This window comes from Rhyacophila brunnea, unplaced genomic scaffold (assembly GCF_057557595.1).
Source record: "Rhyacophila brunnea isolate RB1 unplaced genomic scaffold, BYU_Rbru_1.0 scaffold_1, whole genome shotgun sequence".
Classification (NCBI taxonomy): domain Eukaryota; kingdom Metazoa; phylum Arthropoda; class Insecta; order Trichoptera; family Rhyacophilidae; genus Rhyacophila; species Rhyacophila brunnea.
In genome coordinates, this window is record NW_028232751.1 from 45,925,405 (window position 1) to 45,941,758 (window position 16,354).

General features: G+C 33.2%; 1 protein-coding gene across 2 annotated transcripts; it reads left to right on the forward strand.

Moving 5' to 3' along the window:
- Positions 1-105: 105 nt before the first annotated feature.
- On the forward strand, positions 106-6,818 carry LOC147079860 (uncharacterized). Of its 2 annotated transcripts, none has more exons than XR_015070436.1 (3): positions 106-177; positions 4,171-4,266; positions 6,117-6,818. XR_015070436.1 is itself a non-coding variant. In XM_085945093.1 (3 exons), exons 1-3 carry the CDS (start codon positions 3,616-3,618, stop codon positions 6,629-6,631), a joined length of 708 nt encoding a protein of 235 aa, XP_085801219.1. In that variant the 5' UTR covers positions 944-3,615; the 3' UTR covers positions 6,632-6,818. The 2 variants fall into 2 exon arrangements, 1 of the variants encoding a protein (XP_085801219.1); XM_085945093.1 differs by lacking the exon at positions 106-177 and adding an exon at positions 944-3,712.
- Positions 6,819-16,354: the final 9,536 nt, after the last annotated feature.

The window sequence follows — 16,354 nt, forward strand, 5'->3', positions numbered from 1 at the left end:
TTCACAAAGGCGTTATTTATAAAAGTTACATAATATTATGGGATGATAATATTTAAATTTAATAAATACTACAGATCATCTTGTCTATGGCCTTTATCATAATACGATACATAACCTAAAAATGTGACGTTTACGAAGTAAAAATGTAGTCACGATAATTTTAGCAAGCTTTCTTCGGTAATTATGCCGCAGATGCCGTCATGAGCTTCGGGATATACTTTCATAATTGCTCATATTTTTATACGCCATTTTTTATATAAGTAGATAATGAAATGTATAGATTAATTCACCTATTACAATTTCCATGATTACAATAGCGATGGTGCTACAAAAACAGTATTTTGGCAATCTCACTTATGCTATGATTGCAAATCAATGCGATGATCGAACAACTCAAATCATTGTCATTTGAATGTAGATTCGGTTGCGATGATCGCATAAGTAAAATGACAGCATTAGATCTTTATAAGTAATACAAATGACAAAAAAATTAGCTTCTTCAGTCACTGTCCACACTTATGGATAACTTTCTTGAGATTTCATCGCTGCGGTCATATGAATGTTAGTCGGCTCTCAGTCGCCTCGTGTGCCGCACAGCCATAAATCAAACTTTCAGAGAATAGCGATCCAATGTTGCTTGTGGAGACCGCACACATCTACCTAGCGACAGTCGAAACGTATAAACGGAATGCCCAATTCATAGGGTTTTGTATGAAATCTGGCGCCTTCGACTCGGAGCCCGAGAAGCATGCTAAAACAGTCTTGTACATAGTCTATTATGCGATTGATGATTTTGCACCCTTCATCAATGTTTGCCATATTCTCAACAGTGAGATGTGTTATTTACTCCCGGGAGGCAGCATGAGCATAGGTAGAATGACATTTTGTTGGCTACACACAACATCTATTAGTCTCAGTGTCCAAGGCGTCAGGGATCTGATATGACTGACCTAGGATAGAGAGGTGTTGTACTGCAAGTTGGTCGCCAACCTTTGATAGAAGACAGTCTGACAAAACATCAGTCACTTCTTTAGATAAAATATTTCTAAGGCTGATGCCATAACAACTCAATGTGTATTCTTGGAGCTCTTCAAGTCTTGCAGGTTTTTTTTCTCGTGTTACATTAGCCAATGGTTATGCAGAATACAATAACATAATATCTTATTTCTTACTATAGTAGCGATGGTGCTATAAAAACAGTATTTTGGCAATCTGACTTATGCGATGATTGCAAATCAAGTAGGCGATGATCGAACAAGTCTAATCATTGTCGTTTGAACGTACATTCGGTTACGATGATCGCATAAGTAAAATGACAGCATTAGATCTTTATAAATTTTAAATACAAATGACAAAAAAAATACAAATTTATTACATTTGCAATAACGATTCACGTACATACACATACATCATCGTTCTTCCTTGGAAACCACACAAATCCAAAACAATGTTTTTTCCCGGACACGTTAAAAAAAAGTTCCTGGTATTTAGAAAGTTTACAAATTGTCCCATTGTGTGAATAAAATTTAGTCAGCATTAATTATTGTGGATTAATTTGCTAGTTTTAGAAGACATCGATGGATTATTCAAATTTAAATTATTATTTATTTTACATATCGACGTGCCCTAGAAAAACCATTATAAGTCTGAAAATAGCGTATTAAGTTTTATTAGCTTTTTATAATATCATATTTTTTGTGCATGTCCTGTAAAAATTTCAGAATTTCAGGTCTCTAGCATAAAAATTGACAAAGTTAGGTTTTCGACGATTGTGCAATATATCAACATATTGCGTCGACTAAATTTGTGTTCACAGAAATTTCCGAAAAGTATAGTCATATCTAAATAAGCAACGTGTCGTGCGCTCTTTCTTTCGAGTAAGAGGCTCATAATACTTGCTATTACGCTCTTTCACGGATATCTGAATAGACACCATGTTTTATATTGATGTATCACATAAGACTCGTAATTTGTTTTGGTATATCTTCGAAAAAGATTGATATTTTCAGAATTTATACGCATTAATAATTAAAAAATGGTCAGTAGTATTATATCCGAATGTGAAAATATTATATTACTTAATATAAAATAAATTCCTCGTAGAAAACAAATTAATTTGCATTAAAATTTGTGAAACTATATTATTTCATCACCTGTTTCTATTCACTGTGGTAAAGGCCTCCTCACGCTTTCTCCATTTTTTTTTGGTAATTATTTTTCACGGGCACGTGATTTCATCGAACTTAAATATCTTGTCAATATAGCATATTATTATAATTCTAATTATCTTACGTTCCTCTAAAACTACTGGATTATTGCATTCATTCAGCGGTCGTTTCAGCTGCGATATATTATGTCCGGCCCATCTCAATTTAAGGGTTGGACATACCTAAATACGCCGCAGACTCTTGATTGCTCATTTATTCATTAGTTCCTTTTTCTGTATTTGTGTGTGTTCGTCAACATATACGTCATTATTGTGACAGATTGTAAGAATCTTAATTTTTCGGATTTTCTGTTAATTAACAAGACATAAAAATTTGAATGCTTACATTGGAGACTGAAAACACACGTTGACTAAACACCCTGCTATTTAAACTCAACAAAAGGTTCAGTTCAAACGTTTTATGCACTCTGCCGATAATTTCGATACGTATTATACCACCATGTATCACATAATATACACTAATAAAATAAATTGCTCTTGAAATTATTACAAATTCCTACAAAAATAGTCGGTAATGTTGTTTCTAAATTTGACAATTTTTATTATTTAATAGAAAACAAATACCTAGTAAAGATACTTAATTTTATTATTTGTGTAATGGAATACATGGTAATTTTGGACTGATATTTATGACACAAACAAGTTAAATAGGTAATCCTTTTTATGACACTTCGAAATAGTGAGTTTTTACAAAAGACCGATAAAATTTTGTGGGAATATTACCTTTTTATAATAATATTATGACTTCGGCTAAGATCAAAATAAATTCAAACATTAAATTATTGAATGTGGGCCTAAGTACACCACATGTACATAATATTTTTGCAAATATGACAATGTAGCCAGTATTGTTATTATATTATCACTTTAAATATGTCTCGTAGACAAAATCATTAAATTTACTCACTTCTAAGTATCCTGGGAAAATAATTTTATTTGGCGGGATGTCCTAAAAGGATTAGGCGGGCTTTCACAGAGACGCATTTATTGGCCGCAATAAAACATTAACAAAAATATACAAAATGCAGTCAAAGAAGCATTTATTCGTTTCTACATAAATATTGAAGAATTTCTTTTAATTTTGAATTTTTGGGCTTGGTGCCTTATATTATACCTATATATTATTATAATAGAAATTTAGGAAAAGATGAAACAAATAAAACGTCGTGTAGATGGTAAAATGTACACAGAATAATTTCTTCGTTTAACTTTCCCATTGATTAGCGACTGAGAATTTTTATCATTAATTACAAATAAGTATTAAGTACCTACCTATGTAATCTTTGTGTTTATGACTAGTGACCTAATTGGTATTAATTTATATGATTTTATGATCAACGGTTTATAATTATCGTTATTTTCTTTAAAATTTAATTAGTACTTATACCATGTCTGATCGCGCAAAACATATATTGCATTTAGCATCGGGTGGACTTCAAAATAAATTATCAATTAATTTAAAAAAATCTAGTAGTGGTGAGAGTGGTAATTGCATACATTTACATACTTTTTACTTATTGATTATGATTGTTTTATTATTATGAAAGTTATTAGCTATTTAATCCTAGTAAAATTGGACAGAGTTTACATTTTGTATAATTACCTAAATAAAAAAGAATTAGATATGAATGAAAATTGATATTGTATATGATATGTTTCTTTGAAAGTTCATAATGAAACGCTTAGATAATGATATCCACTATTTAAAGAAAATACTATTTGATAACCAATTAGCTTATGTTAATATTAAGTTGATTAATTTATAACGCAATGATTGCTGGTTTGCGCTAACCCTCTAAAATAATTTTATTTTGTGCATTTCTTCATTGTAATTCATACTTATCTGTATTTTTATATATTTAACTACTTTACTATTTAAATGAGATATTTTATGAATATCTACCAAATCATGGTATCTAATGTGCTTGTGTATTGATTTACAGATTATACTACTTGTATATTGGATGAAGCAAGTGGCGTATTCTGCAATGTGAAAAACATGGTGAATGAAGAATCCCTTGACAACGATGAAGTCATAGGTAAGCATAATATGATATAACCACTATAACAACGTAAGACTATTAAAATATTATTCGATTCTTGGTGAAGAGACTGTGTGTGTATTAACCACTTATTAAAATATAATACAATTTATGTAATATTATTTGACATAGTTTCACAACAAACAGGACCGTTTTTTATGCTTCAATAGAAGATTTTATTTTTTTAAAGATTTTGTGTTGGTTTATAAGTTTTATAACACTATCCAATCAAAGTAGAAGAAACTAACCCTCATAGGTAGTAAATTATGGGGAATAAGTATTTGAATTATATTGCGTTTTATATTGATAAAACCTATTTTTTTGTTATATATGTAGCAGACGATCTATGTATTTTCTGAATACCACGAAATATTGAGATGTTAGAAAAGATTTAAGTTTTAATTTTTCTGAAAAATAAGCAATTCTATAAGGTTAGGTACTGTAAACTCATCTTTAGGAATGTTTTTTACTGGTATCACTCTGTTATCTACTTTTTTAATCATAGGGTATATACGAGGGTGGGTCAATAATTCCTTAGAAAAAAGCATTAAAACAGTTTTTATTTTTGTATTTTTTTTTTATTTCTCAACATAATCTCCTTGGAGCTCAATACACTTGGTTAGACGTTTCTCAATTTTTTTTAAACTGTCAGAAAAATAAGTTTTCGGAAGGTCCTCAAAATAAGCATTTGTCCGATCGATGACTTCTTCATTTGAAAAAAACGTTGTCCACTTAGCCATTTTTTAAGTTTGGGAAAAGGAAAAAGTCACTGGGGGCTAAATCTGGCGAATACGGTGGGTGGTCGACCAATTCGAACTTCAATTCTTCAATTTTAGCCATTGATCGTAAACATGTGTGAACACGGGCATTGTCCTGATGAAAGAGGATTTTTTTCCTGTTTAAATGAGGCCGTTTTTCTTCAATTTCGTTTTTTAGCTGGTCCAATAAAGATGCATAATAATCCCCTGTTATTGTTTTTCCTTTTTCCAAATAGTCAACGAAAATAATTCCACGTGCATCCCAAAATACAGTAGCCATAACCTTACCAGCTGATTTTACGGTTTTCGCCTTCTTTGGACATGGTTCGCCTTTCGCAATCCACTGCTTTGACTGTTCTTTCGTCTCGGGAGTATAGTGGTGTATCCATGTTTCATCTAGTCACAAAGCGACGAAAAAATTCATCCGGATTGCGTTGCATGAGCGACAACAGGGCTTTAGAGGCCACCACCCTATTGCGTTTGTTGTCGACTGTGAGCAAATGCGGCACCCATCTTACAGAAACTTTTTTCATGCCCAATTTGTCATGTAAAATAGAAATGACGCTACCTTTTGAGATCCCTGTAACCTCAATTATCTCACTCAACTTTAATCTTCGGTCACTTAACACCATATCGTGGATTTTATTGATCATTTCTGGTGTAGTCACCTCTACAGGACGTCCTGAGCGTGGTTCATCCTTTGTTGATGTACGACCACGTTTAAATTCATTTAACCAGTTATAAATAGTTGCAAGTGAAGGAGCAGATATGCCGTGAACTAAATCCAACTCATTTTTTATTTCCTTTGCTGTTAACCCTTTTATATTAAAATGTTTAATAACAGCTCTAAACTCAATTTTCTCCATTTTTGTAAACAAGCAAATTTTTTTTTTAAATGTACGAAAATAAAAAACAACAACCCGACCAATCTGATTGAAACTTCGCAGCATACTGAATCGGTAGTGCCGCTGCATGAAAACAAACCGCTTACAGTACTAGTCGCGCCACCTGTCGGCTTTTCTAAGGACTTATTGACCCACCCTCGTACATTGGAGTATTAAATTATAATTTTATATTTTGTTTTTACAGATTCTAACGATACGACAGATAAGGATTACAATTCTAGCTATTCAGAATACTGTCCCAGTATAATTTCGTTTACATCAAGTGCTCCAGATATTGACGAATCTCCTGAAGTTTTGGATTACTTAATGGATGAAATATCGAAACCGCAAACTGATTCAATACAAACATACCGCAATGATTATCAAGATATTGCGATTCCGTCCACTTCAGTGCATTGTAATGACATAATCGCCATTCCAGAAATCATAATGGACAATGATACCTTGACAAATGAAAAACCAAATAATCCCAATTCGACTACACATGATGAAAATGATGTACGATCAACGTATTCTCCATCTAAAGGTGCAAAGAGAAGACGACAAGAAATTAATTGGAAAAAAAATATTTTGAAAACATCAATCAATACTGGCTCCACATATATTTCGAAGGCAGGAAAAATAGTCGATTGGTGTATAAACTATACAATAAAAGTAATAAAATGTGAGATATTATATATATGTATTAGCATAAAATAATTAATAACATTATGATTGTTCTTTCCATATTTTTAATTTAAATTGTGTTATCAATAATCCAATAAAATTAATTAAATGTGATTTATTTGTATTAACATAAAAAAATTATTAACAATATGATTGTTATCTCCATATTTTTAATATAAATTGTGTTATCAGTAATCCAATAAAATGTATAAAATGTGATTTATTTGTATTAATATAAAATAATTATTAACATTACGATTGTTCTTTCCATATTTTTAATGTAAATTGTGTTATCAATAATCCAATAAAATGTGATTTATTTGTATTAGCATAAAATAATTATTGACATTATGATTGTTCTTTCCATATTTTTAATATAAATTGTGTTATCAATAATCCAATAAAATGAATAAAATGTGATTTATTTGTATTAACACAAAATATTTATTAACATTATGATTGTTCTTTCCATATTTTTAATGTAAATTGTGTTATTATGTATAAAAGTAAACATTTTTTTCTCTCTCGTAGTTACTTGCGTTATATTTTAATTTCTTACATAACTTTTTTTATCCTTCCATAATTACTATTTTCCTGAATAATTTATATTACTTATTGTACATATTAACAATATTTATATAAATAACTAAAATAATTTACATTTTTTTTTTGATTTTTTAAAAATTATCATACTTAGATACTTTTCTGTAATAAAAATTTCATACAAAAAAACTGTATGTCAATATGTCTCCTTACTCTTTGTCATTATTTTGTATTCACGCTGTCCTATTTCGAGCTAAATAATGCGCTATAATGGTTGTTCCGTAAAAGAGCACGATAACTATGGTTGTGTTTAATAAAATCGTATAGAGTAAGAAAAACGCGACGTAAAAAACTGTTCTATACCAGAATATAAGTCTGCTGTGCGGAGTCAGTGATCTATTTTGTCCGCGCAAAAGCATGTTGAACCGAGTCAAAACATCAAGCGCGTAATATTATTCCAAATAAAAACGATTTTTGGTCATTATCTTAGCTGTTAATCAATTAATCACCATTAAATTTTGATAGAAATATAGACCATAAAATGGTCTATCTGATTTACTTAAATAAGATTAAAAAAAACTCACTCATTTTATATGATGAATTTAATAGCGTAAATATTTTAGTTTTTTCGCTCTCCTGAACATTTGTGATTTTAGACTTACACCGGTTTTTCCTGGGGCCGTCGATATTATGGTGAACTTTACAGACATTCACAATATGACAATTAAAAGCAAAGAAATAGTAACAGTAAAGAGTAAATACAAAAAATATAAAGTAGATACATGGAAGTACTCCGAACGTGGTAGACCATATTATGTGAAGAAATTATAAAACAACGCCCACCTATACTATTTATTTAATTTAATTATAACGATCGATCCAATCGTTGTCGGTTTATCGATGCTCAAAGGGGCCTGCCTTGGGTGGCGTTAATTTCGTTACAAGCTGGCTCGTGAACTACCTCGCGCAGCGATTTTCGCAAAGCAAATGCCTGAGGCAGCTTCGCGAGGCTTTTCGCTCAGTCAGTACGTGGCTATTTGAAAATGAGTTTTATAATTATGAAATAAGGATTTTATATCACGGCGTTTGATATTCTGCTTTCACAAAGAGTTTGAAAAACCTACATCATTGTTTATTTACTTGTATATGGTGCATGCACCTATTATAATTATATGTAAAATATGGTCATACAACGCCAACTGGGCATCTACACACAAGGCATACGTAAGAATATCCCAACTCTCCATGACTCCGATTCTGTTTGATTTTTACATTTTGTATATATATTATATGAGTCGTATAGTTCCTATATACGATAAATCCACTTTTGGTCAAAATTGAGATAATGATGACATTTTTTTCTACCGCCAGCGCTCCACAATTTGGTTCTGTTGATCGGTTCCTAAAGGCTATAAATTCATATGAAAAGAGAGTTTCAAAATCACGATGAATTCCTATTGGCGATAAATCCACAGTGCGGTTTGTTCCAAAGGCCGAAAAGTTCATGCGACCTTGTAGACAGCTAATTAGTGAATATTTGTATAAAAAAACACACCACCAAAATATAAATTCAATCATATGTTTTCATAATAAAAAATAGTATTAAATGAAAATATTGAGTTTGCTGAAATATCATCAAAGTGGACTTATCGTATATAGGAACTATACGACTCATATATATCAATTATTTCATGATATGCGTAAACTTTATATATAAAGAATTTTCCTCGGGTATACAAGAAGGCGATGTGAAGGGTGATAATGTGAATTATGAGATTATATGTAAGTATTTTAATTTTGTTGAGACGAATAAAATAAATAAAACACAAAATTTATGAAGATTTCACATTCACAAAGCTGTGGATAGACAAGGACGATAATGAATGTACTACAATTTCACTGAAACAATAGTCAGATGCATCAACGTCAACATGACACAGAAATGTACAAATAGATGTGAAATCAGTACATATTTGTTGCGGTGTTTTTGCGATCGATATTACAAAAACTTAAAGAATTCATTGTTGGCAATAGATGTCGATATAACCTTCAAATCAAAAGTCAGCATGGAATATGACGTCTGCGAGTTTGATGTAACCATGGGAAATAACGTTTACGAATCTTCGTCGTTTTTTGAACATACCATTTCTACGAATCCCGTGTTGCGAACGTATTCCTAATAGAGTAAATCAGGAGCGTCCATGGTTCAGCGTTCTTTGTACTGTATGGACTTCATCATGACTGTGCACATAGCAGGCAGTCGGACCGCGCCTGTCAATGAGAACGCTTGCGTTCTAGAGTTCTATTACCGGAATTACAAAGAACTCCGTACCTCTCAACGGTTGCAATGTCGGGATCAGAAAAATTAATCGATAGAGAGAAGATTGATACTTGATTTAAGTGACGCAAATTATATAAATCGTTTTTAATACAGACATATTGTTTTTAAATCAACACTTGATTGATTTACGTGCATAAATACTTGATAATTTGGCGAGATTTATAGTTTTCATAGTTCAATAATAGAATAAATTTGACATGTGAGGTTATGGGTAAAATTGAAAGGTTAGAATCGAAATGTCAAATATTATAGATAGAGGTAGGTACACAAACAAATAAGTTTATATGTCACTTCGTTTAAAATCATCGATATTAAGTTTTTAAATATCCGGTTTGATAAAATGCATTGATTACAGCAGTAATTTTAGTACCTAGATCATATTTAGTTTACAAGTAATTACTCGATTCGGGCGTAACAATTACATTACGCAATATTGTATATTGTACAGATCCCTAGAGTGAATAGCCACACTAACAATGATGTTAGACACTTAAATCTTACACTAGTTTTAGTTAGAAAATTTTATTGGTTTCTTGAAAAAGTTAACCTAACCAATACGGTACCTATTAAACGAAACTTCGTCTTTTACTATTTTTCGTTTAGCCGTGGACACGTTCACATACGTTTTTGATAAAATGTCAAATTTAATCAAATTATATAATTCATCGAAGCTTTGTATTGACATGCGAAAGTAAATAAAAAATCGTTTTTCATCTTTAATGAATTGCGGAAAAAGAAAATTAAATTCTCCTTCTTCTCGCTTCATATTTATTGGATGCATCCAGTGCTTTTGTTTTGTTTGAGACGCCTATAAGCTCGACAAAAGCAATTTTTCGTCTTCGGAATTTGAGCTGTCAAACAACATAGGGCGAAACCACATGGGCGCTGTGTCTGCGAGACCGCTGTATTCTGACTGCGAGTGGGAGTGAGTACGCAACAGCGGTGCGTTCTGCGAGTGGAAGTGAGAACGCACCGCTGTTGCGTACTCACTCCCACTCGCAGTCGGAATACAGCGGTCTCGCAGTCACAGCGCCCGTGTCACTATAACGTTTGTATACAAATGGAACGCATTACTGTTGACCGCCACACATGTCTGCTGTCGGAACTCGTATTGAACGCTACCGGTCAACGGTCGGTTGAACGCAGAATGCCGACCGCTCTCTGTCTGTTCAAGCCCTTAGATCTTTATTTAAAAAATTAGCTTCTTCAGTCACTGTCCACACTTATGGATAACTTTCTTGAGATTTCATCGCTGTGGTCGTATGAATGTCGCGGAATGTTAGTCGGCTCTCAGTCGCCTCGTGTGCCGCACAGCCATAAATCAAACTTTCAGAGAATCGCGATCCAATGTTGCTTGTGGAGACCGCACACATCTACCTAGCGACAGTCGAAACGTATAAACGGAATGCCCAATTCATAGGTTTTTGTATGAAATCTGGCGTCTTCGACTCGGAGCCCGAGAAGCTTACTATAATAGTCCTGTACATAGTCTATAATGCGATTGATGATTTTGCACCCTTCATCAATCTTTGCCATATTCTCCACAGTGAGATGTACGATTTACTCCCGGGAGGCAGCATAAGCATGGGTAGAATGACATTTTATTGGCTACACAACATCTATTAGTCTCAGTGTCCAAGGCGTCAGGGATCTGATATGACTGACCTAGGATAGCGAGGTGTACTGCAAGTTGGTCGCCAACCTTTGATAATATGACAAAACATCAGTCACAATAAGTACTATGTTTGAACAGCACCTCTCTTGGCTGTGATAAATTTTAGACCGTGATAGACAGTTTTGATAGTTCAGACGGTTAACTTGTTGTAATTGATACAATTAGTGTTAATAATTCGATACTTTCCTACCCTATTTAGCTGCCCTAGTAGACCGAAAGCAGACTAGGCCTACCGCGCATGGACGATTACATAACCGGCCGTTAGCATTCGGACAATCGTTGGTTTGCTCGCGCATGATCCAAATTATTACCGGCCAGTATGTTTGAGCGCACATGGCGTGATATAGATCAGAGGCAATGCGCACGCACTGAAGATATGCATCCGCACCGAAAAATGGCGGACGCAATATAAGAAACGTCAAAATGGATTTTGTAGAGCTTATATTATATAATATATAGAGGTTTTGTATAGATTATCAAACTGTTTTAAAATGTGGGTGTATATATTATTAATTTATGAAGAAAGAAACTGAAAAAATGGGACTGGTACGCGCATGCAAAGCCAATAGGTACGCATCGATGAACTGTCAAGTCAAATGTGGATCTCATAACGGTTCGATGTATGCGTGTGCTCCATACGACCGCGTCACTTGTGCGTGCATGTATGAGTGCACTCTCGGCCGGCCATGACTTGTCATGTGCGGGCTCTCATTTAATAGCATAGCCAATGGGACCCCGGCCGGTTCGAATCGGTGTAAAATTTTGTGTCTGAAAACAGATTTTCAATTCGGCCGTTCGTTCGATCGTCCATGCGCGGGGTTGCATTGCAATACGATGGTTACAACTCCTCGATTGTTGACCGTACGATAGTAAATCGTTCATGCGCGGTAGGCCTTAGGATCATTATAGTTTGGATTCGATGTTCCATAGCTCCGAACGTAAATAAACCACATTAATAAGCTCCAATACCCTGTCGTCTGTCCATTTATTCATTGTACGTAGTGTGAATTGACAATTAGTAATACCACCATAATAATATTAATAACGACACAGCGAAAAATTACAACAACGTATTGTCGAATCGGTTGTCACAAATGTTTTTATTATTGCTAGGGGTGAGATCAAACAGAGACGAACATATGGAGTAGAGCGAGAATGAAATAGATTTATGCTTTATTTTTTAATTGAGTTCGATATTCGATATATCGACCAACCGTGCTGCCAGAAAGCAAAGACAATAGATGGTAAGTTTCGGCAACGTAGACTACTACTTATTTTCGTATTTTGGGGAACTTTTAACAGCAACACAATTGCTGTCAAAAGTTGCTCGTTTACGAGCCCCTTTATGTAACGTTAAAACACAATTATTTAGGCAAATAAACGAATAAATATGCGATTAATCTATGCACTTTGTGATGAAATACATTTTCAATGCGATGCGATGTCAGTTTATAATATGCTCGCACAATGATATCAGAAATTATGTTTGCGATTAATCAATGATATCATGTTTTCCAATTAAACACACAAATTCATGACAAGGTCGCTTGTATCTCATGAAAAATGACGATGTTTTAAATGGAATGAAAGCACTTTCAACGAAACTTTTAAAAATTGCCACACAACAGATATAACCTCAAACCGAATGATTTGAATATAGGTACCCAACTCAATGAAAATCTACACACATAAACAGACAAATTAGCCAACTGTAATACGTTTAGTCTCACGGAATGTAGATACAAGCTAAGAGTTGTGTATTTAATTGGACAAGACACCAATCTGAGAGTAAGGTTAAATTCGATGAAGTGAAACAAAATCTACAAATTACTGATTTTCGGAGATGTTCAAACACTAGAGTCGACTAATGTCACGTTAAAACACAATTATTTAGACAAATAAACGAATAAATATGCAATTAATCTAATAATCAACGTTTTATGAATTAATACCTGTCAAAAAACGACAACGCGAATGCGAATAAAATGCGAATATTGCCAGATGGAGTAAAAAAAATACTCTATAAGAAAAACCTCTTTACTACGAAAATCTTTTTGCCGTCTACAAAGCTAATTAACTTTCGAATATCTAGTGCCAACGCTCCATTGGCGAGCCAAAAGTCCGTATATTGCATTTTATTTCAATCGGACACTTAATAGTTTGTCATATTATTATTAAAATACTGACATTAGTCTATGATACTGACCATAGACTTGGTAATAATAATTATATGAATTAATTAATTATACACAGAAATTTTAATTAATATTTTATTTCACAAAGGCGTTATTTATAAAAATTACATAATATTATGGGATGATAATATTTAAATTTAATAAATATGTACTACAGATCATCTTGTCTATGGCCTTTATCATAATACGATACATAACCTTAAAATGTGACGTTTACGAAGTAAACGTGTAGTCACGATAATTTTAGCAAGCTTTCTTCGGTAATTATGCCGCAGATGCCGTCATGAGCTTCGGGATATACTTTAATAATTGCTCATATTTTTATACACCATTTTTTATATAAGTAGATAATGAAATGTATAGCTTAATTCACCTTATTACAATTTCCATGATTACAATAGAGATGGTGCTATAAAAACAGTATTTTGGCAATCTCACTTATGCGATGATTGCAAGTCAATGCGATGATCGAACAAGTCAAATCATTGTCATTTGAATGTAGACTCGGTTGCGATGATCGCATAAGTAAAATGACGGCATTAGATCTTTGTAAGTAATACAAATGACAAAAAAAATTAGCTTCTTCAGTCACTGTCCACACTTATGGATAACTCTCTTGAGATTTCATCGCTGTGGTCATATGAATGTTAGTCGGCTCTCAGTCGCCTCGTGTGCCGCACAGCCATAAATCAAACTTTCAGAGAATCGCGATCCAATGTTGCTTGTGGAGACCGCACACATCTACCTAGCGACAGTTGAAACGTATAAACCGAATGCCCAATTCATAGGGTTTTGTATGAAATCTGGCGTCTTCGACTCGGAGCCCGAGAAGCATGCTATAACAGTCTTGTACATAGTCTATTATGCGATTGATGATTTTGCACCCTTCATCAATGTTTGCCATATTCTCAACAGTGAGATGTGTTATTTACTCCCGGGAGGCAGCATGAGCATAGGTAGAATGACATTTTGTTGGCTACACATAACATCTATTAGTGTCAGTGTCCAAGGCGTCAGGGATCTGATATGACTGACCAAGGATAGAGAGGTGTACTGCAAGTTGGTCGCCAACCTTTGATAGAAGACAGTCTGACAAAACATCAGTCTCTTCTTTAGATAAAATATTTCTAAGGCTGATGCCATAATAACTCAATGTGTATTCTTGGAGCTCTTCAAGTCTTGCAGGCTTTTTTTCTCGTGTTACATTAGCCAATGGTTATGCAGAATACAATAACATAATATCTTATTTCTTACTATAGTAGCGATGGTGCTATAAAAACAGTATTTTGGCAATCTGACTTATGCGATGATTGCAAATCAAGTAGGCGATGATCGAACAAGTCTAATCATTGTCGTTTGAACGTACATTCGGTTACGATGATCGCATAAGTAAAATGACAGCATTAGATCTTTATAAATTTTAAATACAAATGACAAAAAAAATACAAATTTATTACATTTGCAATAACGATTCACGTACATACACATACATCATCGTTCTTCCTTGGAAACCACACAAATCCAAAACAATGTTTTTTCCTGGACACGTTAAAAAAAAGTTCCTGGTATTTAGAAAGTTTACAAATTGTCCCATTGTGTGAATAAAATTTAGTCAGCATTAATTATTGTGGATTAATTTGCTAGTTTTAGAAGACATCGATTGATTATTCAAATTTAAATTATTATTTATTTTATATATTATGGTGAACTTTACAGACATTCACAATATGACAATTAAAAGCAAAGAAATAGTAACAGTAAAGAGTAAATACAAAAAATATAAAGTAGATACATGGAAGTACTCCGAACGTGGTAGACCATATTATGTGAAGAAATTATTAAACAACGCCCACCTATACTATTTATTTAATTTAATTATAACGATCGATCCAATCGTTGTCGGTTTATCGATGCTCAAAGGGGCCTGCCTTGGGTGGCGTTAATTTCGTTACAAGCTGGCTCGTGAACTACCTCGCGCAGCGATTTTCGCAAAGCAAATGCCTGAGGCAGCTTCGCGAGGCTTTTCGCTCAGTCAGTACGTGGCTATTTGAAAATGAGTTTTATAATTATGAAATAAGGATTTTATATCACGGCGTTTGATATTCTGCTTTCACAAAGAGTTTGAAAAACCTACATCATTGTTTATTTACTTGTATATGGTGCATGCACCTATTATAATTATATGTAAAATATGGTCATACAACGCCAACTGGGCATCTACACACAAGGCATACGTAAGAATATCCCAACTCTCCATGACTCCGATTCTGTTTGATTTTTACATTTTGTATATATATTATATGAGTCGTATAGTTCCTATATACGATAAATCCACTTTTGGTCAAAATTGAGATAATGATGACATTTTTTTCTACCGCCAGCGCTCCACAATTTGGTTCTGTTGATCGGTTCCTAAAGGCTATAAATTCATATGAAAAGAGAGTTTCAAAATCACGATGAATTCCTATTGGCGATAAATCCACAGTGCGGTTTGTTCCAAAGGCCGAAAAGTTCATGCGACCTTGTAGACAGCTAATTAGTGAATATTTGTATAAAAAAACACACCACCAAAATATAAATTCAATCAAATGTTTTCATAATAAAAAATAGTATTAAATGAAAATATTGAGTTTGCCGAAATATCATTAAAGTGGACTTATCGTATATAGGAACTATACGACTCATATATATCAATTATTTCATGATATGCGTAAACTTTATATATAAAGAATTTTCCTCGGGTATACAAGAAGGCGATGTGAAGGGTGATAATGTGAATTATGATATTATATGTAAGTATTTTAATTTTGTTGAGACGAATAAAATAAATAAAACACAAAATTTATGAAGATTTCACATTCACAAAGCTGTGGATAGACAAGGACGATAATGAATGTACTACAATTTCACTGAAACAGTAGTCAGATGCATCAACGTCAACATGACACAGAAATGTACAAATAGATGTGAAATCAGTACATATTTGTTGCGGTGTTTTTGCG